Here is a 13,419-nt window from a genome sequence, read left to right on the forward strand (position 1 = left end):
TTTCATGTGTGTTTCTGTTGACACCTTTAGTCAACGGGTCAGCTATCATGAAATCTGTGTGGAGATACATTACCTCTATATCCTTTCGTCCCACAAACTCTCTCACAGAATGATACTTTCTATCAATCTGTTTTGCAATATTGTGGTACATAGGATATTTAGAAATGGCTATGGCAGCTTGGTTGTCACAATAAATAACTGTTGGAGTGCTCTCAAATATAGCCAATGGTATCTCACTAAGCAATTTTCTTAAATATATTGCTTCATTGACCGCCTCATATAAGGCAACATACTCTGCCTCCATTGTTGATTGTGATATACTCTTTTGTATATGGCTGCCCCATGATATACATGCTCTTCCATAAGTGAAAAGCCATCCAGATGTAGATAAATTCATCCTCTCTACCAGCCCAGTTAGCATCACTATAGCCTTGCAATTCTAATTTACCATTTTCATAGCGTAAGGTGGTCTTTTCGAGATATCTAAATATTCTCTTTACAAGTTTCCAATACTCTATGCCTGGGTTACTCATATAACGGCTAGCAACCCCCATTGCATATGCTATGTCAGGACGTGTGCATTTCATTAAATAGTTTAATGATCCTACTGCTTGTGAATAAGGGATCTTTTCCATAATTTCTTTTTCCTTATCAGTTTTAGGACACATGTCCTTAGACAGTTTACACATTTTCTCATATGGGGTTCCCATTGGTTTAGATTCAATCATTCTAAACTTTTTTAGTATCTTTGCAGTATATAATTATTGGCTTAAGTAGAGTAATATTCTCTTCTTATCTCTTATAATTTGTATACCAAGAACCTGCTCTAGTTCTTCTAAGTCTTTTATCTCAAATTGTAAAGATAACCACTCTTTGGTATCTTTAATAACCTTACAATCACTGCCTGTAATGATAATGTCATCTACATATAACACTAAAATGATATGATTACCCCCACTACTTCGAATGTATACACAATAGTTAGCACTGGTATTAACAATGCCATAGTTCTTTAGTGCCTCATCAAACTTTAAATATCATTGTCTTGATGACTGTTTAAGTCCATAAATAGATTTATTTAACTTGCACATTTTGCATTCTTGTTCTTTAGACTCGAAACCCTCGGGTTGCCTCATAAATATCTCTTCCTCTGATTCACTACTGAAGAGTGTTGTCTTTACATCCATTTGATGTATGTCATAATTATAATTGTTTGCTATTGTTAGTACAATTCTAATGGATGACTTTCTAGCAACAGGGAAGAAAATTTCTTAATAATCTTCCCCTTCTACTTGGGTAAAACCCCTAGTAACAAGTTTAGCTTTATACCTATCAATTGTTCCATCTGGATTCAGTTTTTTATTAAAAATCCATTTATATCTAATGGCTCTATGGCCTTCTGGTAGGTCTACTAAGGCCCATGTCTCATTCCTCATTAATGAGTTATATTCATCTTGCATTGCCTCCATCCAATTAGATGCCTCTGATGAACTTATGGCTTCTTTAAAGCTTATGGATTCATCATCAAGTTCTACATCATACCCATAGTAGTCATCCAATGAACTAGGTCTTTTAGTTTCCCTAGTACCTTTTCTAGGCTCTACCATAATCGGAATACGATTAATACACCCAGGGTTCTCATAGGAATCACTAGGTTGTCCCATTTGTTCTTCTTCTTCCTCTATAATTTTAGGTTGTTTTCCCTTTGGAATTACTTTATCCTCAAAGAAATGAGCATCTCTACTTTCTATGATAGTCTTAATCTCATGATCATAAAATCTATAACCCTTAAAATGACTAGAGTACCTAACAAAAATACATTTAATTGTTTTAGGTCCTAGTTTTTCTCTATTTGGGTTAAGGACGTGAGCTACACAACCCCAAACTCTAATGTGATCTAAATAAGGCTTTCTATGAAACCATAACTCAAAAGGGGTTCTATTTGTAGATTTGTTAGGAACTTTATTTAAACTATAAGTTGAGGCTAACTAAGCTTCTCTCCAAAATTGGTAAGATATATTAGCTTCTTGTATCATACTATTAACCATCTCTAATAAAGTCCTAGTTTTTCTTTCAGCCATACCATTCTCTTGGGGTGCAATGCCATGTTCCTTACAAAAACTTTCAAACTCAAGTGAAATATATTCTTCTCCTCTATCACTTCACAAAATTTTAATCCTTTTACCTAGTTGATTTTCTACTTCCATTTTATACTCTTTAACTTTTTCTAAAGCTTTAGTTTTATGAGAAATCAAATATGTATATGTATATCGTGAATAATCATCAATCAAAGTGATAAAATATTCATGTCCTTTAAAGGTTTTAGCATTTATTTTTCCACAAATATCAGTATGGACTATATGTAGAACACTTTCAGCCCTTAATCCCTTTGGGAATGGTTTTCTATGCATCTTTCCTTTTAAACAGTTCTCACATTTAAATTTATCGTTTTCTTCATAAGGAATTAATTTTTCTTTCATCATTCCAGACAATTTTTCATACCCAATATGTCATAATCTTCTGTGCCATACATTGAAGCTTTATTGGACAGAAGAATCAACAATATAAGAGGAAGATCATTTCATTTCATTAATTTCAAGTTTGTACAAACTGCCACAAAGAGAAGCCTTAGCCATTTCTACACCATCCTTAAGAAAAGTCATATTCCCCCCCTTTTACATTCACTTGGACCCCATTTTTATCTACCTTAGACAAGAAAATGAGGTTACATGTCATATCGGGGGCATATAGGACATCATTAAGGGTAAGAGTATCCCCATTAGGAAGAGAAAGCTTCACGGTCGCCTCGCCAACATTGTGGACCCAAGAGGAGTTTCCCATATAGAGCTTCCAATCACCAACCTTCTTCTCCCTGAAGACCAACACGCGTTCCTTGCCTGTGGTGATATGCCTTATTGTACCCGTTTCAATCCAACATCCATCAGATGGGGTAACCATGAGATACTCTTCTACTACGACTGCAACATCCTTTGGGTGATTGGCTTCTCCTCTCCATCTTCTTTGGTGGGGCCCTACAAACTTTGGCAATATGACCAAATTTGTTACAATTAAAACATCTTAACATTTTAAAGAATTTTTCCTTTCTCTTGTCTTCTTTCTTTGTCTCCTCATTATTTTCGTTATTTTCTTTTCTCTTCTTATGATTGGGTCTAGCATACCCTTTTTGAGTAGCCAAATAAGCCTGCCGATGGGCTCTTTCATTTTTCTCTTTAGCCCTATCATTTTCTTCCATCCTAAGATATCCTCTTAAATCATCAAGGGTGTGGATGGTACCATTGTGACGCAAGTTTTTCTTAAAGTCTTTTCATGAAAAAGGGAGATTTTCAATTATCTTCATGATTTGATAACGCACGGATATGGGTTCTCCATGACCAGCAAGTTAGTTAGCCATAACAATTATGTCATTAAAAAATTCCAGCTCCTATTGGTTCTCTCTGATTTTTTGTTGGTTATCTCTTTCATAAAGTTCATGTTTTGCCATATAATTGTCCTCAATGTGCCTTTTCTCAATAGCCTCCCATAAGTCTTTAAAATTAGTGGAGGGTTCAAAGACCTCATGCAATCTATCACTAAGGCAATTCAAAATAGCACCTTAGAATGTAAAATTAGCATTTTTCCATTTCAAGTATCTTTGTCTCTCTCAAATTGTAGAGTCATCATCAGGTTCAGTTATGACTTCTTCTTCAATAACATACAACAAAACCATAGTATGAAGCAAATAAAATACTTTATTTTTCCAAAGTGAGAAATTATAGCCATCAAGCTTATCAATCTTTACCAAATCAGTCAATACAGCTCTAGGATTAGCCATTTTCGATGCAATTTGAAAACCGCTAAGCTCCGATACCAATTGTTGGCCCAAATACAGTGGATCTTTAAATTTTCAGAAGTAAATAGAGCTATATCAACATGCAAGATGAATTTTGAACTCAATCAGAATTCTCCACAAACATATGGCATGCTATTCTTATCAAAATACCCACAACAAGTTGCTGTAAATTTTTTGGAACTCAAGAGGATGTACAAATATCCCTAAGCTTGTAATCCACTAAAAGATCTTTAAGCAAAAATCAATTGCAGCTATTGATAAACTCTTCTAAGCAATCTAAAAGAAATTTCCAACAAGCATGCACCCATTAAAAATCATTCCAATGATATAAGAAAATACCAAATAACTATTTTCCTTGCTCATAGAATACTTCCCAACCTTCTTGCAAGCACAGTTTGATAGCCTTTTAGAGAGAGAAAGTGGCTGAAAATGAGTTTTCCAACAAGATTTAACCTAAGATGAAACACAACTTTCCTACAAACATTTGTTAACAATAATATATATATATATATAGAGAGAGAGAGAGAGAGCTCCTTCGAGATGCAACACGGTGCTTGGGTTGATCTTGTGATTCTTGAACGCTCTCATAAATATGAGAGGCACGTCCCCGCATCCAGCTCACCATGAAGCATAAGAGAGAGAAAGAGATTTTTGGGAGAGAAGGAGAGCTCGTGCATGGTGCCCCAGCCTCCCAAAACCCTTTCCATAAAGATAACTACAAAAATAGAGAATTGATAGACACATGTAGAGAGAGAAATGACAAGTGCTGCCTCCCAATAGCCCCTTGTCCCTCGCTTCACATGGGTCTTTCTTTCTCTCTCTACACAAAACACTAACTTATCTAAAAAAAAGTTTTAAGTGGAGTAGTAAAGAAAATAAATAAATCAGAATTTTTTGGGCTCTGATTTTGTAAATATTTGGACAGACAATTTTCTCTAACACCTTTCTATGACAAAAGCCGGCTCTAAATTGATTCATTTGGAAGGATGCCAATGCATCAAAAGATATCGGGCACTGTTTGGAGCCTTGTATCTGCTTGCTCCATCAGTGTCTAGTCTTATGTATATCCATCAAAAGGAAAATGACAAGATTCCTTCAATAACTAAGATGATGTTTTCCAAACACAATAATACAAAAATGCCATTGCCTTTTACAAGGAGGAGACCATGGTGCCTTTGTGTAATGCCATGTAAACTGGAACATGAGGAAACAGAGCAGCTTAATTGATAATCATTCAAAAATTCCTTCTTAAATAACATATATTAAGCTCCATACTTTGTGAGAAAAAGTAAAACCACTCCTCAAATCTCAATGGGAAGTAATTAAGGTACTTTGTGATAAAAACTAAAACCGCTCCTCAAATCTCAATCAAAATTATAGTTCCAGCACCAGAAAACCCTCAAATTAATCATCTAGACTTGACAACTATGAATCTGAAAAGAAAATGTATTTCAAACCCTAGAAATAGTGTGTTTAGCAAGACACTATCTAGACCTTGTCAATTTTAAAGTTATCATAGATCTGCACTATTTTTGGAGTTTCAAATTTTATAATCAGGACAAGATTTTCACGCTATACAAGGATTTTTGGGGTCTGAACTGCATTTCCCTGTGGGGTTTTGAGGCACAACTTCCCTTTTTATGATAAAGCTTGGGGCCTATGCAAATCGCGCCCTCATAAAAAATGTAAAACAACTCAAATAATCATAAAAAATGTAAAGCAAGACAAAAGAATTTGAAATAATTAACCACCATCCAGTTGCAACTTAAAGAAAGCAAGCCAGGACAATGTTTCTTGATTCTCAGACATCGGGCAGCATATCATTGATGCTAAAAATAGAACCATCCATCGGCGAGTTGAAGTACTAAAGCTTGAAAGGTTCTTATTGAATATCAACAATCAGAAATCATATTACAAAGGAAACAATGTAATGTCGTAATGGTTGCAGTCTCCACATTTTTTATGCGCTGGAATCGAAAAAGCTCTGTTATCTACAAACAAGCAGATTTCCTGTAGATATTGGGCTTACGATGCTGAAAGGACAAACAATTAGCCTCATCAGCTAAAATATATTTTGCAATTTGGGGCTTACAATGCTGGAGAAAAAGATTACCATAAAAACAAATATATTTTGTAATGTACATGCAAGTGTGTGAGGAAGTACTAAATTCTCTACAAGATAAGACCCACAAGAGGGTGGACTACCTCAGATATTGGCATTTTCATCCGCACTGAATCTAACATGGACAAGTCAATTTCAGCTATTGCGATTCCAGTTGACAGTCGATCTGAGATAGCAGATTACAATTCGTTAGATATGACAAGCTGATTCAATAAGAAAGTTTACCCTTAGCCCTCCAGCAAGCGAATATTGGAGCAACTCTCCTTCTTTCCCCAACACTTTAGTTTCATTCAAACAAAAGAATATAAGATAAATGACTTAAAAAGTGTTGAAATAAGGTTAGACAACCAGACAAGGAAATCACTGACATCCCAGATTTGTGTTCAGTCAGACAGTTAAATAAGGTAGCGACCCTTGACAGTTCATTTCTGTTTTACATGCACCCCATTTCAATTCTTACTTAATTCATGCTCGTTAATTTTGGCTAAAGCTCTTTATCTTTCCCACCTCTACAAATGCTAAATCATTCTCCAAAAGTCCATATATATTCCCTTTTTTTCATACTTCCTTTTTTGATAAAAGCTTAGCCAATGCAAATTATAACCAAAAATCATTTAGCTAGAGTAAATTCTTCCACAGTAGGTTTATCGGCAAATTCTGAATTCTGCTATGCTAAGGGATGAGTTCAATCAGGCTGCTTTGATGCTCATTTTGCTCTATTTGCCAACGAAAATATTCACTGAACATTTTCATGATATCAGAAGCAGTTTTGAAGTCTTAACTGTTATTATTTTGTTAACAACCAATAGTTTGGAACACAATGAATCAACTTGGAACTTGCCCAAGTTGACAATTCTGGCAGACCAAGAATCAAAAGTGAAAACAATTTTCAGGACTCTCCTGACTTGGTCAGTAAAGGTAGAATCAGACATGAGTTAGCCCTAGCTTATCCTGGCTCAGACCAGATGATTCAGAGATTGAAGCTGATTCAGATTATGGGTTTATAGAGCAGACAAGCAATATTGACTCAAATGTAAAGCAGAAAGTTCAAAAGATCAAACCAACCTGGAAGCCTAGCAATAACAGTTCCCCATGGATCAATAACCAAGGCATCGCCAAAGCTTTCTCTTTTTGTGTCATGCCACCCAGCTTGTGTTGGTGCAATAACCTATTAACATAAGGAGGTATGCCAAATCATCATCAAGCATTCCAGCCCTATATATACATATGGAAAACTCTTAAAAACACCTATAGGAAAAAATTAATAGTATTTCGCCCAGGATCTACAGGAGCCGTGGCGGTTTCCCATTTTTTTGCGTGAAAAAATACTGCCACGGACATGCTATGTCCAATGTAGGTCTATTGCGGTCTTTTAATCCATGCCGTCCAAAAAACTCAATCGGCGCGGAACCTATGGGCGAAAACACTGCTCATTTTCGCCTGTAGGCGTTGCATAGTAGCTTCCTATATATATATATGAAAAACTCTTCCCAACTCCTATAGGCGAAAATGAACAGTGATTCACCTACCATCATCGCCATCCAAGCTTCATCACACAGTCACAGTTGTCCGGTAGTGTTTCAATTTTTATTTTTTTCTACAAATACAAATTACTTGAAATTTGGAACGTATGTACATCTTAGTGAAGCGCACTTAATAAAAATATAAAAAAATAATTCACAAAATATAAATCAACCAAAATACCCCCGAAATTTTTCGAGGATATTTTGGTCATTTTTTGTTTCGCGAATTATTTTTTTATATTTTTATTAGGTGCGCCTCACTAAGATGTACGCACACTCCAAATTTCAGATCATTCTGATTTGTAGAAAAAAAATGAAAAATAAAACACTACCGGACAATCATGACCGTGCGATAAACTTTGGACGGTGATGAGGGTAGGTGAAATCACTGTTCATTTTCGCCTATAGGCGATGGGAAGAATTTTCCTATATATATATATACACACACATACACTTTATGTTTAGAACTGATGAGGAAATATCATAAAAAGAAGAGCATAAGGAAAAACCAATACGCCACACAAGCTTTAGACAAAAATTTGTTCACTTAGGGTTTCCATCACCTGGCATGTATTGTCGACACCCATAAAGGATAGGAAAAATCACATAAAAGACATAGAAGACAAACAGATACAATGAAGTACCATCTGCGCTTCTTAATATTACTATAAATAGAATCAGATTATAAAAACAAATCCATGACCATGATCAGAAACTCCAATGGAAAACACACCAGCAATTTGTAATAATATCATTTCGAGAATCGGAAAAATATCATAAAAGACATACAAGACATAGACATACAATAAAGTACCATCTGGCCTTAATAATATTATGATCTAAAAGAATCAGGTTACAAAAACAAAACCATGACCATGATCTGAAATTTTGATGGTAAAGACAACGGTGACTTATAGATAGAATACTAGTAATACACAACCAAAACAGATTGCATTTATGACTGAATCAATCTCACAGTACCAAAAACTCCAATATTCTCATGTCAGTGCAATGAATGTAAGGTCTTTCTACCATTAGGGCATAATGAACTTACACAGTATGCACATTTAAATTTTAATCCTCACAGTCTTACATAAAGCATTTATTCCAGAACTAAGAAAACTTGAATGCAGACCAGAGTGATAGAAGTTCTATAGGTTTTATCCCAAACATTTTAGAACTGACCATGTTCCTATGACAACTTTAAAAATGATATCATCCAGGAAACTTTCACAAAACTAAAATGGAACAACTCATCATAAACTTTTTCCAGGTTCACAAAGAACATCAAGAAAATACAGGCATACTCATATTGTTCACGTACATAACATTGTGTTTCGATTGCCCGTGCTCGAAGAAGAATCTCCCAATGTGCCTCACCAGTTACCCTGGTAAAAGCTGAAGGCACCAACAACACCTGGTCATAAATTTCATATCAAAATCTAAAGCTGTAGATCTCAAAAACCAGAAATTCCGAAGAAACACAAGTACTTATATACAAGAATTTACAGGGGTAGAAGAAATAAATAAATACCTCAGAGCTAATGGCCTTTAAATGCCCATAAAATGCAACAAAAGGATCACGTGAGTATTTACTATCTTATACAAATAATCTAATAGAACTGGAGAACATTAAGCTCAACAACAACACATACTTGTGCCAGGTGTTGAAATCTTAGCTCCTGGTAAAGCTCAGGGAACCTCAAGTCATAGCAAACTGTTAGACCAAGACGTCCAAAAGGGCTCTCCACCACAACAATATTGTCCCCTGAAAACCCCACTAGCTTTAATTATGTGTACACTGAAATTATATATATAGCCATTTTGAGATAGAGAACCAAATTCCAGAAGATTATTTGAAAGTATTACATTATGTTAATAAGACTGGACAGACAAATATTATGAAGATGACTTGAATTTAACACACAAATCAGTTCTACCAATAATACAGAAGACAATTAAGAAAAAATAAACATCATGTATGGAGCAACAAAATGGTACAAGGAAAGCAGACCTATTCCTACAAGTATGAAAGTCAAATTTCACCCAAAATGAGAAGAGAAGGAGAAATCAGAACCAAAATGTGCATATTGAATATTTAACAGCAAGTCACGCTTCCTAAAGACTTTTAGAAACCCTGGATACAAACCAGGAAGGAATGAAGTAATATATTCCAAAAGTAGATTTGACATATAACAAGTTTCACAAGCTCCAAAGATCCTATGTCATCATGATAGGGATGCTGCAAAAGTTTTTCACTAGCTACAAACCTCCTCCTTTCTCATGTGGGCATGGGACTGGCAATGGCTTCAGAGATCCTACATCAAGCTTATTTAAGTAATCCATATTTATGTCTTGTAGGACGGTAAAAATAAAAATTAGTACAGAAGAGTTCTCTCAAAAAAAAATTTAGTACAGAAGACAACAATGGGAGAGAAACAACCTAAAGAAAGAACTGTTTCTCAAATACCCCACAACTGGATCACTTAAAAATCTATAATTTGATAACATACCTACTCATTAGTCAAAGGAGATTCAGTTTTAAAGAGATGACTGTCCCGATTACAAGTTCTTGAAAACACACTGCCTCCATTAAGTGTATCCCTTGACCTGATCATGAGTGTTGTTAACTTGTACTAAAAATAGAATTAAATTCCTTCTTTTAATGATGAGAATATAATTTCTTACTAGTCTACAGTCTGTATGTTCCATGGACGGACGCAAAGGAGAGGGAGGATCATTGGTCCTTTTTTTTTTTTTTGGTGGGAATCTGTATAGATAGATGGAGTTGAGGAGATACCAAATCCCTTTTCATGTGGCATTTAGACTAAGAGGAAATGAGGAATAGAGAGGAATAGAGAAAGGCAAGAGAGGATCATGAATCCTTATCTTGTGGGAGACTCTAGAGAGAGATTAAGATGGGTATGAGAAGATAATAATCCCCTCCTTTTTATGGTTATAGATTTACAAAGAGGCATACAAATAATGGTATCAAGAGAGATATGGCGAGCTCTGATTCCTTATAGAAAAAACAACCAATGGGTTTGAGGAAATAACAAATTCACTGTTCTGTGGAAAACAACCATTTTTTGTGGCACTAGATTTACCTAGAGGCATAGAAATACAGATGGGCAGGGGGAGAGAAACTATAGTTAGCTATTTCCTTATAGAAAATCAAATGCTGAGATGCATCTTTTGATGCAAATTCATCTAACACAAAAGAAATCAATGAAATAATGTATTGATTGAAAGTTAATCGAAGCTAAGATGCCTAGCTTCAATGGTTCCGTGAATTCAATAAAATTCTTAAGAACAATTTTCTGAAATAACAATAATCAACCCTAAAGAAAAACCCTACGATAACCCCTCTTCTAATAAAACACCTTACTTAGAACCCAAGAAATCCTAATTCTAATTGAATCAAAAGTCCTAATTAAAATTCATAATGACATTTTTTGTCCCAGATAAAATAAATAATTATAGGACTCTAACTAGTTTTTCTAACAATGCTAAAATCCTAAAAACCAAACTAAAATCCCTAAAAACTTAAAAAGCCTAATATAAAATCTGAAAATCCCAAAAAATACATCCCTAACATTTAATGTGAAAATTCAATGTAAAAAGCATCCTATCCTGCATCATATTTCTCTTAATAGGATAGATAGATGACAGCTGTCATTGTCGTGTGTAAACCACACAAGACAATTAAAAAGTAGTATGAATATGTATGTCATATGCATTCAATGACTAGATATTCTTTATAAGAAATATAGACATGACTTAGACAAAAAATATATATATACTTTTGACAAAATATAAACATATAACAAGGGAAAAGTTTATATAAGGTTGCAACCTTAAAATGTAGAATCACAGATGCACCTCAAAAATCTATCGGAAAGGCTGTTTTAATGTTGAAAAATCTCTAATTGATCATCTCGAAATCGAGATGTATGAATATTAAAAAAAAAAAAGTTTTTGAGTCCCAAAAATAGTGCATCTTGCAACACATCATCTAGACCGTCCATTTTCAAGATTTTCATATGTTTGATTTTAGCCATTTTGGAGTTTAAAATTTCCTAATTAGATATGCAAATAGTTTTTAAGATAACCCTAAAAACAATTTACAACAAAATTACATGCGACGATAAAATTTGGAGGTGCGCCTTAATTGGATTGTTTAAGGTTGCAACCTTATAGAAACCGCACCCTAACAAAAATACTCTAAGATGTGTAATCTGCATAGACAAGGTGATACATGGAAGAGAAATAACACCACCAAGCAAATCTTTTCAAGCAAAACAACAATCCATCTAAACATGTTTCATCCTATCAAGGAATGCCATGTCAGAAACAACCAACATAGCACTAAGATTACCTCAACAGTGAACAGATTATATGAGTTTCTTACATCTGAATGTGGCAATAATGCACAAACATTATCACATTGTTGGTTAATGACATAGCTCTATGAGTTTCAAGTACCATAGAGCTGTTTATTGTGCCAAGAAACAAGTCTCCAAGAAATATTTGATAGCCATCCTAGGGTATCATGTATCTGGATCAATGTTGTTAGATTTACTTCGGAGTCTTCTTCGGTTTGGTGAGAAAAATGAAGCAATTTGGTTCTTTGGCCAATTCGGGGGAAGACTTGAGACTTTGTTTTAATTTAATATAAATAAATTAGATATTTAAATATAAAATATATAAAATAATAGAAAAAATTTAAAATTTAAAATCAAAAAAATACTTTTATATAGATATTCCTTTTATGATCGAAGCAGCCCGAAGCTTCGGCCAAAGCAGACCGAAGCGGCCGAATCTGACCGAAGCGGCAGCACCACGCTTCTCTTCACTTCAGTTTATGTTTAAAATCCAAAGGCTTTAGCCTCTTCAGCCGAAGCGAAGCGAATTTAATAACATTGATCTGGACCACATCCCATACTGAATTCAAGCTGAAGATTTGAACATGATGATAAAATCCAATTCTCCTCCAAAAGTCAACTAAGCATAGCTTATAATTGATGCACCAGTAGTCTATCACATCCTGCTGGTCTAAACAAAATGTGTTGGTATCTAAACTAAATGAGATAATCAAGTCATAGATCCATGTGAGGATCATTGCCATTGGTAGAAATTTTTAATACTATGCTAAAATGGTTTATGTGATAATGAATCTAAAGAGATCTATGTGGTCGATGTTCCATGTATATTGGGGGTTGTGGCCTTTGAAGGATGTGAGAGCTTGTATATATCATTTATAGTGGAGTTATGTACTTCAGTGAGATTGTGCATTAACTGACCATGGGTTAGGCGATCTGTGGCCCTAGTAATGTCTAAAACCCTTGTCCTAGGCATATGGCACTATCAAATAAAGGGTTATCCCTTGTTGAGGTTGGAGAGATGTCCATGGATAGATTGCAGATCAAGAAAATTGTGTGGTCTCCTGTGTGCGGACGTAGGCCTGTGAGAGAAAGGACTAAATCCTCAACAAACTTCCACACGACCTGTACACATGACAGCATCATTTATGGAAAGCAACACTGGAAAGAGATAGTGTACATATGCATAAAAAGAATCCCCCTTGCACTATAGTGATGTGTGCTTGACTTGCTCTTAAGAAGGGAATTGTAATCCACATTCCGAGATAGTAGTTCCACTATTTATTGGCCAGCTTAACGACTTAACGAGCCAATCATGAGTCCCTACATGAGTCTCATTGGATCATTTTGATAAGACAGTTGTGGATCACGGTTATCAAGTCGGGTGAGGTTCCACTTCTAGAAATTTTATTTTCAGTGTTAGAAATGTTTCTGTGAATTTTCGAAATTTTTAATAATTTTTAAAAATTAATTGCAGTAGTCAAATATTGACAAAAGTTGTTCTGTAATTTTAGTAAGTATGGAGGGGCACATGTGGGGCAC

At 34.9% G+C, this 13,419-nt stretch overlaps 1 protein-coding gene across 4 annotated transcripts in view; it reads right to left on the reverse strand.

The window, feature by feature from the left end:
• Window positions 1-5,640: 5,640 nt before the first annotated feature.
• Window positions 5,641-13,419, reverse strand: part of LOC18423587 (Nitrilase/cyanide hydratase and apolipoprotein N-acyltransferase family protein) — a 34,481-nt gene continuing 26,702 nt past the window's right edge. For 2 of the 4 annotated variants that reach the window (XM_011628972.3, XM_020674301.2), the window contains 6 exons: window positions 9,151-9,263; window positions 9,030-9,044; window positions 8,820-8,912; window positions 7,038-7,140; window positions 6,056-6,138; window positions 5,641-5,883 (listed from right to left, as the gene is read on the reverse strand). In XM_011628972.3, coding sequence (XP_011627274.1) covers window positions 5,842-5,883; window positions 6,056-6,138; window positions 7,038-7,140; window positions 8,820-8,912; window positions 9,030-9,044; window positions 9,151-9,263 — 449 coding nt within the window. In that variant the 3' untranslated portion in view covers window positions 5,641-5,841. The remainder of the gene's footprint in view (window positions 5,884-6,055; window positions 6,139-7,037; window positions 7,141-8,819; window positions 8,913-9,029; window positions 9,045-9,150; window positions 9,264-13,419) is intronic. The other 2 variants (XM_011628977.3, XM_088873706.1) reach the window with 1 other exon arrangement.

This window comes from Amborella trichopoda, chromosome 8 (genome assembly GCF_054954075.1).
Source record: "Amborella trichopoda isolate Santa Cruz 75 chromosome 8, AtrichopodaSantaCruz75HAP2 v2.0, whole genome shotgun sequence".
Classification (NCBI taxonomy): domain Eukaryota; kingdom Viridiplantae; phylum Streptophyta; class Magnoliopsida; order Amborellales; family Amborellaceae; genus Amborella; species Amborella trichopoda.